The sequence below is a fragment of the Theropithecus gelada genome, chromosome 2 (genome assembly GCF_003255815.1).
Source record: "Theropithecus gelada isolate Dixy chromosome 2, Tgel_1.0, whole genome shotgun sequence".
Lineage (NCBI taxonomy): Eukaryota > Metazoa > Chordata > Mammalia > Primates > Cercopithecidae > Theropithecus > Theropithecus gelada.
The window spans coordinates 40,949,966-40,966,957 of NC_037669.1; the positions used below are offsets into that span (position 1 = coordinate 40,949,966).

At 35.9% G+C, this 16,992-nt stretch overlaps 1 protein-coding gene across 1 annotated transcript in view; it reads left to right on the forward strand.

Annotated features, from left to right (window-relative positions):
* STXBP5L (syntaxin binding protein 5 like) overlaps nucleotides 1-16,992 on the forward strand; it is a 473,308-nt gene that overhangs the window by 188,951 nt on the left and 267,365 nt on the right. Inside the window, exon 7 of the mRNA XM_025375463.1 lies at nucleotides 1,914-1,977. Within this exon, the coding sequence (XP_025231248.1) occupies nucleotides 1,914-1,977 (64 nt within the window). The remainder of the gene's footprint in view (nucleotides 1-1,913; nucleotides 1,978-16,992) is intronic.

The following is a 16,992-nucleotide window of genomic DNA, read 5'->3' on the forward strand; positions in this document are numbered from 1 at the left end:
CCAAAATATTAATAGGCATTACCTCTACGCAGTGAAATAATGTGAATGCTTTTTCCTCTTCATTTCTGATGTGTTCTACGTTTGTTTAAGATAATAAATAACGTTTCTTCTAGAGTCTGAAAAAGTAACTACAAATGACAGAAGTTTAATGTTAGATTATTTTCAGAACTAGAATATTTTATAGTTTCAGGATCTAAACACGAGTCTTGCATGTGATCCAAGTAGTGTTTCCCAAAACAAATTTCTGTGATTTCATTAATATGATCAATGAAAAAGAATTCAGTGGACTAATAATTTTGTAAAGTACCGAAGATTTACAATGTTCATTTGCATACTACAGACTCTAAGAAATTCTGTAGGGGAAAAAATATTTAATTTTGTTTAATTCAGGTTTTCCCAAACTTTTAAAATATGGAACGCTACCTTATCATAGAGTACACTTTGGTAAGTGTTAGTGCAGTCAAACCAAGAGACAGAGAGGTTATGGTTTGTTGGCAATTATGAGTTCCTGGAGGATAATTTAAAGACATTAACCCTTATCAGAGGAATTTATACCTTTATAGGACACTGCATTTATGTATAAATGATATGTTACATATAAATGTTGAAAGAATTAAAGAAAGCTCTGTAAACTTTTTATGAAGCCCTGTTTAATTTCTTTTCTTCCTGCATATATTCTAAAATGCAAATAGTAACTCTGATTTCCAATTATCACATCAATCATAATACATACTATTTATTGAATGCATACTATGTTTTGCCATAGTATTAGATGTTATATGTATCTTCTAATCTGCACAATTATTCAGTAAGGTCAGTGCCAATATTTCCACTTTTAGATGAAAATATTTAGGATGAATCCACTGACAAAATTCATCAATATCCAATGAATCTGTGTTTATTCCCCTTCGTCACTCTGAGGAGTCAGTATCAGGAGGTCCTAGAATTAATTTGTCACTTTTCTCTGATTCCAAGTAGTTTCTAAGATTTAAATCTTCATTGTTTTGTATAGAATCTTTGATCATTTTCATATGTGCTTAAGAAAGAAACTGAAACTATGTTAATACAATCATAATAAGAGTAATTTGGCACTGTTAGATCATGGAGAAAGGCTGTGGAAAGTGGAGCAATAATAAAACCCTTGTTATATCAGGTCATATCATATTTAATCATGACATAATCATTTTCAAAGTGATGTAAGTTAAACTAGGAATTATAAAAGAAACATGCCAGATATGAGAGTAGAATAAATTTAAAGTCAGATTGATAGAGAGCCCAAGTCTTTTAACAATATTCTGTTAGACTCATAATTATCTGTAATTTATTATACTAAATAACCTGATAAGTGTGGTATAACCAACGAACTAGGTTCCACTCCAATTTGTCGTTTTTCTGTAAGAGGGTTATCACTAGAGTAGATTTATTTTTAAGTCAAAGGTGCCATTGTACTTCAGGGGAAAATAATCAGAGGAGATTTCATGTAAAAGGAAATCTTAAATCAGGTATGTACTTTGCAATTTAATTGAGACAGGTTTACACTTATCTTTGTAACTGTATATTCTTTTATCTATGTAAAGAAAAATTCAATTAAAAAAATTCAGAGGCGCTTATCTGACAACAAACATTTCAAATAATAAAGAACCCCATTGTTATATGGCTCTTTGTGTTTTAACCCGATTTTAAAAAAAACATAAATAAGTAGTTTGCAGTTAGTAAATAGAAATGCAGTTAGTATTGGTAAGTAATCAAAATGTACAAGACATTAAGTAAATCAAAAACTTAAGTGAATCTGAGCTTAACCCTAGAATGCTGGGATTTTATTCCAGTGTAATCTTAATTTCTTTGTTTCAGTCTCTAGCGGTAAGGTATTTTAATGTTTGGTTTTTAATTACTGTTTTGAATTGATTTGACAGATCCACCAAGACTCATCCAGGTCCAGTTGTACATTTAAGTGATAGCCCAAGAGATGAAGGGAAAGTGAGTATTATGATATCTTTATTATTACTTTTATTTTCCTCATTCTTGAAAAAAGGTGTTTCTTACTATTATTTTATATCTAATATCTAGACCAGTTGATAGCATTTTATATTATTTAAAATGAAAATGTGTTGACTCAACGAATGAGTAAATGAATGAATGAATGAATGATTCATGCTACTGATGGTCCGAAATTAAGTCTTTAGCTTTACTGAGAGATAAAATCGGTATTTAATTCTGGCATTTTGAGGAGGATAACATGTAGAACAACTTTAATTTTCAAATACTCTATGCTTGAATTTAATAATGTGAATAAAATTTGCCTTCGTTACTCAGTTTGGTAATGAAAAATAACCAATATTAAATAACATAAATTAGCCAATCTTGATTTCATTAACATGTACTAATATATAAAATGTTATCAGATTACAGAAGTAATTCTTATTCATTTTGATTATTTCAAAATTTGTGTTTGATGGTGATGAAACAGTAGAAAACATGAAAATTAGATATCTTAATATTAATTAATTACTATTAATAACTTATTTAGTATATAGGTTGGGTTCTTTATTTTTAAAGGATAGAAGCTGAATTAGCCTATCAAAAATCAAACCTGAAAGGCAAGTCCACCCACCCATGGAATAACACTGGATCCCTTCAAATTGATCCATAAGTACAATGTATTCCAATCAGGTGCCATCAGAGTTTATTTTTTAAGAATTCAAAAGGTGATTTTAAAATTTATTAAGAAAAGAAATGTATACAAATAGCCAAGACATTTTTGAAAAAAAAATACAGTGTTATATTGGTACAGGGGTACACAAGAAGACCAATGTATCTAAATAGATACATCCCCAAATGGTTCAGATATTTGGGAAAATGTTATATATTTTAAAGAAGATATCTGAGGATATAATTAGCTATTGAATAAATGGTGTTGGACAATTGGTTCTTCACTTTGAAAAGAATAGTAAGACCTCTGCCTCATATATACATAAAGAACCAATGTTTAATAAACATTAAAATCACAACTCAGAAAGTATTCAAAGACACTTGTAGGATAGGGTTGTTAGTTACTGTGGAGTAGGGGCACTCTTGGGCAAAATCTAAAAACTTTAGGTCATATACTATAACAAGACTATCATAATAAGAGGCAACAAAGTGGGAGGTAATATTTCCTACATGTCACAAATAATGAACATGTAAAATATATAAAGAACTTGTATGAAATCCTCATCTTATAGTAAGAAATCAGTATATAATATCTAATGACTAAATCAGAAAATAGCAATACAAACATATTCAGACATGAAAATAAGTCTACCAAAAAAGATGATTTTAAGAGTTGATGTCATTACCTCTTATTTCTAGAGAGAAGGATTTGGCAGTGAGGAGGAAAAAGCCTCACTAGTAATTAGGGAAATACAATATACAATTTGTCAACATCAGACTGACAAAATGTTAAACACTAAAAATATTAATTTAAAAATATCAGAGAATGGAAAAAGCACTGGGAAATAGCCATCTAAATATATGTATATATACCAGGATGACCAATTAAGCATTATCAACATTTAAAACATATATTCATTTTTAGAATTTATTATGACCTAGAAAATATCATTCTGATATCTATACTGTTTATGTGACTAATGGTGCAAACTATTAAAATAGTCTAAATGTCTCTTAATAGAATATTAAATAAATGAATGCTGATATATTCATACTGTGGAATGCTCTGTTGATATGGAAAGTTCTTTAAGACACGTTTTTTAAAAGAAAAGTTGCAGACCAGTAAGGTATAAAACCACCTGAACATTGCCTTTATATTTGTACTTATATATTCAAATGCCTAAGAAAAAAAAAGCCTGAAAGAACATAGACAAATCTGGGAGGAGACTAGAGATTGGAATTGGGGAAAATGGTCAAAGATATTCTTATTTTCTTTGTGTTGTTCAAATTTTTATGAAAGAATATAATGTGGCAATTGTTTAATTACAAATTAAAAGGACTGCAAAATAAATGAATATCGGCATCAGAAAACTATAGGTTTGAGTTGTGGCTCTAGTATTTATTAGCATATAATCTTGAATAAATCACTTTACTTCTTGTATATCAGTTTTTCCATCATTAGTCTTTTGTCACAGAAGTCTTTTTTTATTTTAATATATTCAGTTTTATCATTCTTTTCATGTGATTCTTGCTTTTCGTTTCTTATTCAGTAAATATTTCCCTTCCAGAGAGAAAATACAATTTTATTTTTTCTATTGGTTTTAAGATCTTGCATTTCACAGTTAGATTTTCATCTTCATGTAATTTATTTTATGATGGTTTGATACAGTAGAGTTTTATTTGCACATGTAAATAATTCATTTATTGTATAGTCAATCTATTTTCCATTGATTTATATATCTCACTCATATATCAAGTTCCCATATTTGGGTGGGTATTCTGGGCTTTCCTTTTTGCTGAATTGTTTATCTACTATTGTACTAATGACATACTTTATTAACTATAATAACTTACAAAATGTCTTGATATCTGGTAAGCTGGTCTCTTTTCTTTTTCTAAATTATCTTGGCTATTTCTGACTCATTATTCTAGTATATGAATTTTGGAATCAGCTTATCAAGCTCAATGTGAGTCTCAACTGGGATTTTGTTTGAAATTTGAATGTATAACTTAGAGAAAATTTACATGTTTAAGATATGGGTGTTCCGTTTAAAAATATGATGTGTTTACTTTGGCTTTCATTTGTTTTGCTATATAACTATAAGTTTTTTTTGTAGAAGTCTTTTATATCTTCTGCTAGCTTAATTAGATAATAAGTACCTTATAGAGTTTACTGCTCTTGTGACTTGTGACTTAATCTTCTTAAAATGTTTCATAATTGATTATCTTTAGATTATGAAATATTGTTGATTTTTTAATATTTTGTATTCAGCTGCATCATTGAATGTTTTGTTTTTAATAGCTGTCCTTAGATTCTCTGGAATATTCTATGTATAAAAACAGCAAATATAGACAAATTTTCTTCCTTTCTAATATTTATTGGTATACATATCTTTTTTGTTTTGTTGACTAGGACCCCAGTGCAGTGTTGAGTAAAAATGGTTTTAGTGGGAACTTTCTTTTGTTTCCAGCTTCAAAAGAAATGCCTCCACGATTTCAGCATTAAGTAAAATGGTTGTTGCAGATCTTTGATTGCTTTTATGAAGTTAAAAACATTCCACCTATTTCCAATATTCTAAGAGTTTAAAATTATGAATGGTGTCAAATTTTATTGAATGCTTTCTACACGTATCAAGATTATTATTTCTTAATTTGTTAATTTGTTGAATTATGTTAATAGATTTTCTGACTTTAAACATATTTGTATTTCTGGGATAAATTCAACTTGGAAGGGGAAAGCTTCCCTTGGAAGCTAATTGGTGAAGTTCAAGAAGGAACAAACTGCTAAAGTTAAGGTTCCTACAAAATCAAGTTAATATGGTTGGGTGCTGTGGCTCACACCTGTAATCCCAGCACTTTGGGAGGCCGAGGTGGGTGGATCATCTGAGGTCAGGAGTTCAAGACAAGCCTGACCAACATGGTGAAACCCTGTCTCTACCAAAAACACACAAAAAATTAGCCGGGCATAGTGACATGCGCCTATAGTCCCAGGTACTCGGGAAGCTGAGGCAGGAGTTTGCTTGAACCCAGGAGGCAGAAGTTGTAGCGAGCCGCATTCCACTGCATTCCAGCCAGAGCAACAGAGCAAGACTCCATCTAAAAACAAACAAAAAATCAAGATAATATCATAGAATCAGAAAATAGGCCATCTTTCCCCCAATATATCATTTATAAAGAAACTGTGCATTGGTCTATCAAATACAAAAGGGTACTCTTGAGCTGAGAGATGCCTGTATTGATTTGATACAGTATTGAGTGAATCTGCTTGAATTCTCTCAGCTTCTCTTGTCTCCCAAATAAGGGCTGCTTGCTTCACTTCAGGTTTGGCATAATTAATTGACTTCATGTAGTATTGCTTCCTGAAATTAACGAGCTATTCCCAGGTCTCTGGCTACTTTCATTAATTCTGGATTCAGAAGACGTGCTACAACATAAGGCATTCAATCTGGCTTCCCTAACACAGGCCAAAGGGGTCAAATGACACAATTCTGAAGAGAGGGGGTGTTAACCTCCATGGAGAGAATCTTGACCAATGTTAGACAAGAGACAAGTAATAAATTCTTCCTCTCTTCCTCCTTATTATTTGGCTAATTTGAGTCATAGTTTTCTCACATAAATTTTGGAGATTTCTTGCAAGACCATGCTAGCACACCTGTTAAATGACCGGTGATGTCTCTTCCACTTCTCCCCATGAAATAGTGATTAGTGTGATAATGAATCATCTTTCTTTTATTATTACAACCCTGAGATTGCACTCCTCCCTTAATACTAGAACTAAACTCTGCCTCAGGCTTTTTTTGTACACAATCCTTGTTAAGATAACAGTTACTACAATTATTCTAGATAAGGGACTGGAAACTATAGCCACGAACCAAATCTGGCATGCTGCCTGTTTTCTCAAAGTGTTTTATTGAACACAGCCATGCTCATTCATTAACATATGTCTGTGGCTGCTTTCTTGCTATAAGAGTAAAGCTGAGCAGTTGGGCCTGCAAAGCCTAAAATGTTCACTATCTGGCCTTTACATAAAAAGTTTGCTGACTCCTGTTCTAGTTTGTAAACCCTCAGTATTGGACTTTTGAAGTTAGGTTGTCTCCTGTCTAAAATCAGCAAACCTGTTGAAGGTGCCAGGTGAAGTGAATTAAACCCTTCCATGCAGTGACATCACAGTTACTTTAAAAATGTTCTTCTGTGAGTAGGGACTAATCTTTCTCTGCTAGAAAGATAAGACAAAGGGAGATCAAGTAGTCATGGTGTTTAATTGATATGGGGTAATGATAATTACATAATAATAATGAAATAAAATAACTTCCTTTGAGGGCACTTGTATTAGTTTCCCATTGTCGAAAGAAATTATCATAAATTCAATAGCTTAAAAACAAAACAATTTATTATCTTTCAGTTCTGTAGGCCAGAAGTTCAACACAGGTCTCACTGGACAAAAATAAAAGTATCAGCAGGGTTGCATTCCTTTTTAGTAATTCTAGAAGATAATCTGATTTCTTGCCTTTTTCAGAGGCTGCATACATTCCTTGGCTTGTAACCCCTTTGTTTATCTTCAGATCCAACAACATAGTATCTCTCTGACTCTTCTTCCACAGTTGTGTCTCTTTCTCACCACAACTGGGAAACGTTCTTCACTTTTATAAAGTCTTTTTTGTTGTTGTCGTTATGTAAGGAAGATATTGACAGATTCCAAGGATGAGAGTGTGGGTGTCTTTGGGAGTCCTTTATTCTTCCTGCATCATCTCAGAACACTTAATTACTGATTTACCAAATCCCAGAAGTCCTCTAAGGTAGATTTAAAGGAACTCTTACCTTATGTAGCTCTAGGGAAGACTGTGCTAAAAATAGGCCCAGGAGCTGCTTATAAGGAGACCAAATACATAACTTTGATACGTCCCATTTGTTAAAGTCAGAGCCCTGATAAGGAAAGAGTATGACCGTTGTATATTGGTTTCCTATGGCTGCAATAACATATTACCACAAAGTGGGTGACTTAAAACAAATAAGCTTATTTTTTCCTACTTCTAACAAGCAGAAGTCTAAAACTAAGGTAGCAGTTAGGCCATGCTCCCTCTGAAGACTCTAGGGGAGAACTCTTCCTTGCCTTTTCCAGCTTAGGTGGCTCCTGATGTTCCTTGACTTGTGGCAGTATAATACCAATCTCTGCCTTCATTTTCCATTTTCACATGGTCTTCTCTATGTCTTCTCTTCTTTTTATAACAACAGCAGTCATTGGATTTAGGGTGGGCCTAGGATGGGATTTAGGGCCCACCCTAAATCCAGAATGATTTCTTCTTGAAATCCTTAACTAATTATATCTGTGAAGATTCTATTTCCAAATAAAGTCACATTCTGAGGTTCTGGGTGCACATGAATTTTTGAGGGCACTATTCAACCATTAACCTGGGATGGAGAAATTTGTGTAGATAAGCCTGAGAATATTGCAAACCCCAGCAACCCCCAATTTCCTCAAACCCTTCTGGTCAGCAGAAGTACCTCTTTTACCATTTCTGGAGGAGAGCAGTTTCCCTTTTCTGGGTGACTGTGTAATGACTTCACCTAAAATAATTTCCTTGTATGATGATGTTTTTCCCCACAAGACCACCTCCAATATCATTACATCCAGGCAAACAACCAGAATCAGATCTCAGATCTCAGCACAGCCTAACACAGAAGCATAAATCTTCCTCCAGGAATAAATAAACTATACTTGAAAGAATTAGAATACCTACCAAAGGAATTGAGGATATGACTAATATGGTCATTCACCAATGAAATGTGTTTAGAGTGGTTTTTAAGGACTTGAACTTGGGGGCTGCATAGAGGAGAGTTTATTTTTATGGGGGCACTTACTTATGATTTTGGATTTAGTGCTTTTGCAGGGACACTTGGATATGGTCCTAGTAGTAATTTGCTAGGATAGTCCCTTGAAGCCTAGACTAAAAAAAAGGCATAGAGTAAATAGAGATGTCAGAGTCTTTTGGTATAGTATTAAAGAAGGTATCAGGGAGATGATAATGTTAAAATGAATGTATTATGTTTGTTCTGGCAACTCACCTTTTGACTGTGTTCCCTAGGTGGCTGCTGAGGAGACTGTCTTCACTTAACCTAATAAGAAATGCCCTACAAAGGCAAATATTAACATATTTGAGAAGCTTGGTAGTAGCTGTCTTTTTTAAGGCCCTTGTTGACAGCAGGAGTTGATGGAAGAGAGCCAGGTTCCATAATATTCATGGATTGTAGAGGCCAGGTTGCAAAATTTAACCATCTGGCAATCTGGGCTTAATTACCATAATAAGCAGCAAGGCTGGAGTGGCAATGCAGGAGTCTATGGTAATGGCTAATATATCATGACGTTTCTAGGAGCAAAATAAGGTGGGAAGTTGACTGGGATGTTGTTTGCCTTGCGTGATCAGAAAAAAATTAAGAGCAGTTTAATTTTTTACAATCACCATCAAAATGGAAAATCACAGTATCTCATCAGGTTTTCAAATATAAGTCAGTTTGCAGATTCAGAATCTATTGATTAAAAAAGGAGCTAGTTGTCCCTGAAAAAGAATCCTGAAATGCTATAATAAGTACATATAGTAATTATAGAAGCATCTGTGATCATTTGCAGGAATGACTGTTTAGTTATCAGGACTGTTAGATATAGGGTCAGAGCAGACATTAATACTGGGAAATTTTTAAAAAAGCAATTATGGTCCTCCAGTTAGAGGGAAGACACATGGAATTAAATAACTAGTTGATAGCTGGAGTTTTAGCCCAAGTCTAATCTCACAGTAGATCTAGTGGGTATGCAGACATACCCAGTTATTTTCTCCAAATGTATAATTTGGACAGATATTCTTAGTAGCTGGAATAATACACATATTGGTTTTCTTACACTGTAGAGGCACATAGTAGGAAAGGAAAATGGAATCTCCTGAAACTGTCTTCCTCTGCCAATATTGTAATCAGAAGCAATACAGCATCTCTGAAGGAATTACAGAGATTAGCACAATTAGACTTGAATGATGTAATGGTAGTGGTCACCAATACATTATTGTTGAGTTCCATTGTGTAGGTTTTGCAAAAAAACAAAATCGATTGAGGTTGATAATAGTACATCACTATAAATATAACCAAGTGACAGTCCCAATCACAGCTGCCTAGCTGTTGATACTTTTATGGGTGTAGATCAACACAACCTATGGTACCTAATATGCAGTTATATATTTAGTGAAATCTTTTTTTCACATGGATGTGGGATGGACCCTGTAATCATCAACAGAGGAAAATGAAAGAAAGGACTGCAGTATAAATTCAGAATCTTTCTCCAGGACTATGTTATTTTTCCTGCTCTCGGTCTTAATATAATCCTCAGGAATCTCGATTGTCTGGACATTCTTTAGAAAGTATACCATTTCACTTTTTGCCTATGTAATGCTAACTGGATCTGGTGAGCAGACCTGGCGAGTACCTTTATAACTCATAAGATTCATGTTTCAGTGGGTGGGAAGAAAATAGCACAAACATCCAGGGGCCTGTACCAGATATGAAGATTTTGAGAGTCTTAGTGTCTGGGGCATACAGAGCATCTCCTCTAAATTAAAGTGTAAGCAATTTTACTTCTCCTAAGAAAGTGTCACATCACTTGATGGGGCTTTTGGATTTGAATAATAGTTTATAATGTCCTTGAAATTACTGAACCAACTAATTTTTATATCACCCAAAAGTCTGCCAGTTTTGAGTGAAACCCTAGAGAAAAAGCTGGTAGTGTTTGTCCCCTAAGTCAAAGATGCTTTGCAAGCTACTCTACCACTTGGGATCCATGATTTTATAGATCTGATAGAGCTTAACGCATCTGGTGGATAAAATGTTCTATTGGAAAGCCCTCTAGAGAAGTCATAGCAGTTACTATCCATTTTCAAAGCAACTCCTGACATGCTCCTGGGCCCTTGTAGAGACTGAACCATGGAACACCGAATGACTATGTAACCTGTGCTGTCCCTCATGAGTTACATCTTATATTCACTGAGTCATAAAATTGGGTGGGAGACATGGTATATTTAGGATATTAGCCTTGAGCTTTCAAAAGTTATTAGTGAATTAGATAGATGTACATGGACCCCAGAATTCCATCTGTTGCAAAAATGCCTCCCTCTCAACCTACTTATATAGTCTTATGGGATTGGCAGGAAACACCTAAAACCAATTGACAGAGGAGGAAAGAAGTTATGCCTGCTCCATAGACAAGTCAGAGGATTGGTTGGCATTAGCTGGTTACAGAGTGTTGCTCAATTACATCTCTACTAAGAGCTAACCCTGAATGACACTGGTAAAGAAAATTATCAGTATGGGTAGAGTCAATAGCGGTATACTGTATTATGCATTTCATATGAATAATGACACAATACCTTGAAATTCAGAAAAATTTTCTTCCACTTGAAAATGTTAAAACTCTTCATTAAACAACTATTAGATCAAGTAGAAAATACAAATCAAAATAGGTGAACATATAAACATCAAAAATTGTGATATATATATATATATCAGAATCTATGGAATATAATGAAAATAATTATCAAAAACAGTTTGTAGCCTTTAAATCATATACCAGTAGAATTATAAATTAAAATACATAAATCTAATATGAAACACGGACAACTAGAAAAAAGATCAAGAAAACAAAGCAAAAGGAAGCATAACAGACATAAAGAGATAAGAGCAGAACTTCAGTCAGTTCTGATTTTAAGCTATGTTATAAATTAATCAACATACTAGTTCTTTGAATAGAACATAAACAAAATATGCAAACCAACATTCAACCTAATCAAGAAAAATAGGGAGAAAACAAAGTTACACAGAATAATATACGAAACAAGAGGAAATCATACTAAAACTAAGGACATTTTTAAACTTTTGAGTTAAATTATTTTACACAGCGCTAAGCAAGTAGATATAAACGCCTAGGTAAAATGGGTAATTCCAAAGGGAAATTGTTAACAGTAATATGGAGACAGAAATTTAAGAAAATGAGAAAGTTATTAAGTTAGTACTCCTACCCAAAAGTATAAGACACAGATGACTTCATAATGGAATTTTACTAATTTTTCAAATATTAGATAATACCAATGCTATATAGACTGTTCTTAAAAAGGGATTGCCAAACTATGGCCAGTGGGACAAATATGGCCTGCCTGTTATTATTTTAAATAAAGCTTTATTGGAGATTGTGTAGTCTGCAAAGCCTAAAATATTTACTATTTGGCCTGGTACAGAAAAAGTGTACCAACCCCTGTTCTGAGTATAGTTTCAAAAAATAAAAAAATTTAAATTGTTTTTATAGAACAATTATAAGAGTGATAACTAAACCTAATAAAAGTTGCATAAAAAGAAAACTGGATTTATTGGGTATATTAATATCAATGGAAAAGGAGTGACATCAGCAAAGTGGCAGAATAGGAAGGGCTTTCATTCTCACAAACACACAGATTCAGCTACAATTCACACATAAATTCCCTTTGTGAGAAATGACAAAGTAATTGAAAAGTTTCTGAACCCCAGGAGAACATGAAACCAGATCATTAACACCAGTGAGGAGATTCAGGACACCTTCTTAGCAGAAACCTTGCTCCTGGTGCAGTGCCATATGATCAAGGAGAGATTTCCTGGGTTGCAGCTTCACCCAAGAGAGTTAAGAACTTTGTTCATATGTTCAGTACCTCAATTTTTCCAAAGGGGCTCCCTAGAGAATTGACTTCTGTCTTGCCAGTCTTGGAGCACTGACAGCTCTGAAATAGCCTAGCTGCCTAGACAAGAACGGAGGCAGCAAATTGCGCTGATAAGCACTTTTGACCCTCCCTGCCCTGCTGCTCAGCACAGGGGACAGATGAAAAATACCCTCTCTCAGCTTACCCCTTAGGTTGAAAAGTGGATCTGTGCATCCAGTGCCCCAACTTCTTTGGAGGTGCCAAAAAAACTAGCATAAATCTTACCAGTCCTGAAGCTCTGATGGGTCTTGAACATCTAGCTGCCTGGGGAGAACCAAGGTGGTGGCTTGAGCTGGTAGATGCCATAGCTACCCCATTGGGGTCAGCACAGAGTGAGAAGATAAAGACCACAGATGCCTGTATCTCCATGGGAAAGGAAAGAGTAGATAGAAGTCCTCAGAATCTGTGTCTAGGCCAATTGGTGGGGAACTTCTCTATGAGGACATTTCAGGAAGACAGAGAGATGCCTGCTTTGTCTAATGTGCAGAAAGCAACATAGAGAGTCAAGGAAAATGAAGAATCAGGCAAAAAATGTTTAAACAAAGAATAAGATAATGGAAACCAACCATAATGAAATAGGTTTATATGACTTACCTGATACAGAATTAAAATAACTCTCATAAAGAGACTCTCTGAGATCAAGAATGCAATTCATGAACAAAACTAGAATTTTCAGCAAAGAGAAAATATTTAAAAATACTAAACAGAAGACATGGAGCTGAAGAACACAATAATAGAACTGAAAAAAAAATCACTAGAGGGGTCAACAGCAGACTACATAAAGTAGAAGAAAGGATCAGAGAACCCAAAGACAGGTAACTAGAAATAATTCAGTCAGCAAAAGGAAAAAAGAATGAAGAACGGGGAAGAAGGCTTATGGGACTTATGGGGTAAAATTAAAGTGGGCCACTATGTGTATTATAGAAGATCCATAATGAGAAGAAGCATATCAAGGACCAGAAGGCTTATTTAAACAAATGATGAGAGGTAGGCATGGTCGCTTGTGCCTGTATGCCCTGCACTTTGAGAGGCTGATGTGAGAGGATTGCTTGAGTCCAAGAGTTTGAGACCAGCCTGGACAACATGGCAAGACCCTGATTTTATGAAAAAGAAAAAAGATTTAATGATTGAAAGCCTCCCAAATCTGGAGAATGAAGTAGATATCCAAACCCAGGAAGCCCAAAGGACACCAAATAAAATGAACCCAAAGAAATCTACATTCAGATATGTTATTATCAGATTGTCAGAGGTCAAGGACAAAGAAAGGATTTTAAAAGCAGCAAGAAAAGTGGATTGTCACATGCAAGGGAATCTCTATAAGATTATCCACAGAGTTTTTAGCAGAAATATTGCAGGACAGAAAGGAGTGGTATAATATATTCACAGGCTAAAAGAAAAAAAAAATACTGTCCATCAAGAATAGTATACTTAGCAAAACTGTCCTTCAAAAATGTAAGAGAGATAAAACCTTTCCCAGACAATCAAAAGCTGAGGAAGTTTGCCACCACTAGATCTGACTCACAAGAAATGCTAAAGAGTTCTTCAAAAACAAAAGGGAAGCAAGATGGCTGTTGTATTAGTCCATTCTCACACTGCTAGAAAGACACTATCTGAGACTGGATAATTTATAAACAAAAGAGGTTTAATTGATTCACAGTTCTACATGGCTGGAGAGGCCTTAGGAAACTTACAATCATGGCACAAGGCAAAGAGGAAGCAAGGCATGTCTTACATGGCAACAGGTGAGAGAGCGAGCAAAGGGGAAGTGCCACACTTTAAAACCATCAGATCTCATGAGAACTCCCACATTATCCAGAGAACAGCAAGGGATTATTGACCCCATGATCCAGTCGCCTCCCACCAGTTCCCACCCTTGACACATGGTGATTACAATTTGAGATGAGATTTGGGTGGGGACGCAGAGCCAAACTATATCAGCTTTCTTAGTCCATTTTCTGTTGATTGTAATAGAATGCTTAAAACTGAGAAATTTTCATAAAGAAAAGGAATTTATCTATTACATTTATGAATGCTGGGAAGTCTGAGGTCTAGGGAAGGCATTGGTGAAAACTTTCTTGCTGATAGGACTCTGTGGTGTCCTGAGGGGCTGCAGGGCATCACATGGTGAGGGAGCAGAGTGTGCTAATATTCTAGCTCAGGTCTTTCTTCTCTTACACGGCCACTAGTTCCCCTCCCATGAAGGGGAACTAGTTAATGAATCCCCTCTCAATTCATTAACCCATTAATTCATTCATTAGGGCAGATCTTTCATTATTGAGTTACCTCTTACAGGCCCCACTTGTCAATACTGCTGCATTGGAGATTAAATTTCAATATGAGTTCTTTTTTTTTTCTTTTTTTTTTTTGAGATGGAGTCCCACTCTGTTGCCCAGGCTGGAGTGCAGTGGCATAATCTTGGCTCACTGCAAACTCTGCCTCTCGGGTTCACGCCATTCTCCTGCCTCAGCCTCCTGAGTAGCTGGAACTATAGGCACCCACCACCACACCCAGCTAATTTTTTTGTATTTTTAGTAGAGATGGGGTTTCACCATGTTAGGCAGGATGATCTTGATCTCCTGACCTCGTGATCTGCCCACCTCTCAGTATGAGTTCTTGAGGAGACATTCAAACCATAGCAATGGTGAAGTAAGACTCTTCAGTGAGAGTCACCCTATACAACTCACCATAATGTAGAATCAGTGGGAGTGCTAAGCTTGTTTTCCTGCAACTATATGGTCCCATCTGGGGTTGATGGCTCATCAGGAATTAGATTAGTGACAGATCATCAGTATTAGATTCTCATAAGGAGCATGCAACTTAGATCCCTTGCATGTGTGCTTTACAATAGGGTTCGCACTCCTATGAGAATCTAATACTGCAGCTGATCTGACAGGAGATGGAGCTCTGGTGGTAATGCGAGTGACAGAGATCAGCTGTAAATACAGATGACTCTTCATTTGCTCACCTGCTATTCACCTCCTGCTGTGTGGTTTGGTTCCTAACAGGCCACAGACTGGTACTGTGGCCAGGGTTTGGGGAGCCCTGCTCTAGACCACCCTGGTGTCATGAAAATCCACAACAGCATCCAATGGGCTAAAGTTCCAGTCTGCATTACCACTGGTTAACTACAGTGGCCTCAAGCTCCCAGTAATCCTCAGTGGCAGGCAGGCTATAGCTACTGAAGGCCTTAGCATGTCCAAGTGCCAGACAGAAACCCATGGCTGTGGTGGAATGAACTTGGATTCTGGCCTGCATCACCACTGGCCAACTACAGTGCCCTTAGGCCCTGAATAAACCTCAGTGGCAGGCAGGTTATACCTGCTGTGGGCCTTAGGCATGGCCTGGTGCCATGCTCATCTTAGTAGCAGTAGACTTTGGGTATAAGTTCAGCAGTCGAAGGATAACTCCTGCCTCCCTTTTTCCAACACCAGGCAGCACAGCACACAGAGAGAAATCATTCACTTGGTGAAGGAAAGGAAGTATAAGCATAGAGTTTTGCTGTAGAACCCAGTATAGTGCCCACCACAGTAAAACTCAACATCTGGCAGATCCCTCCCCACCACAGCTCCTGACACTGGACTGGTATGCATAGGCAGAGCCTCTAGACCTGCCCTGGTATCAATTAGGAACCCATGGACCCCAGCAAAGCAGACTCAGGACCCAACCCACATCACTTCTTGCCTACTGCAGCAGCCTTGAGACCCGATAAACCTTAGTTGCAGTGCTTAATATCACTAATCATTAGGGAGATCCAAATCAAAGCCACAATAAGATACCATCTCACACCAGTAAGAATGGCTATTACTACAATTTTTAAAAAACAACAGATGCCAGCAAGGTTGGAGAGAATAGGGAACACTGGTACACTGCTGGTGGGAATGTGAATTAGTTAAGCCATTGTGGAAGGCAATCTAGAGGTTTTCCAAAGAACTGAAAGCAGAGCTACCATTTGATCCAGCAGTCTCATTGCTGGGTATACAGCCAAAGAAATATAAATTGTTCTACCATAAAGACACATGCATGTGTATGTTCATTGCAGTACTATTCACAATAGCAAAGACACGGAATCAGCCTAACTGCCCATCAGTGGTGGACTGGATGAAGAAAATGTGCTACATATACACCATGGAATACTACACAGCTATTTTAAAAAATGAAGTCATGGCCTTTGCAGCACATGGAGGGAGCTGGAGGCCATTATCCTAACCGAATTAACACAGGAACAGAAAACCAAATACTCCATGTGCTCCTTATAAGTGGGAGCTAAACATTGTGTACACACAGACACAAAGAAGGGAACAGTAGACACTGGTACCTGTTTTAGGGTGGAAGGTGGGAGGAGGGTGAGGATTGAAAAACTACCTATCAAGTATTATGCTAATTACCTGGGTGACAAAACTATTTGTACACCAAACACCTATAATGTGCAATTTCCCCATATATGTACCAAACCTGCACACATACCCTTTAAACCTAAAATAAAAGTTGAAAAGAATAAAAAAGTGTTGGTTTTTTGAAAATGTAAACAAAATTGGCAAACTTTTAGCTAGACTAAGAAAAAAGAATGAAGACCAAATAAATA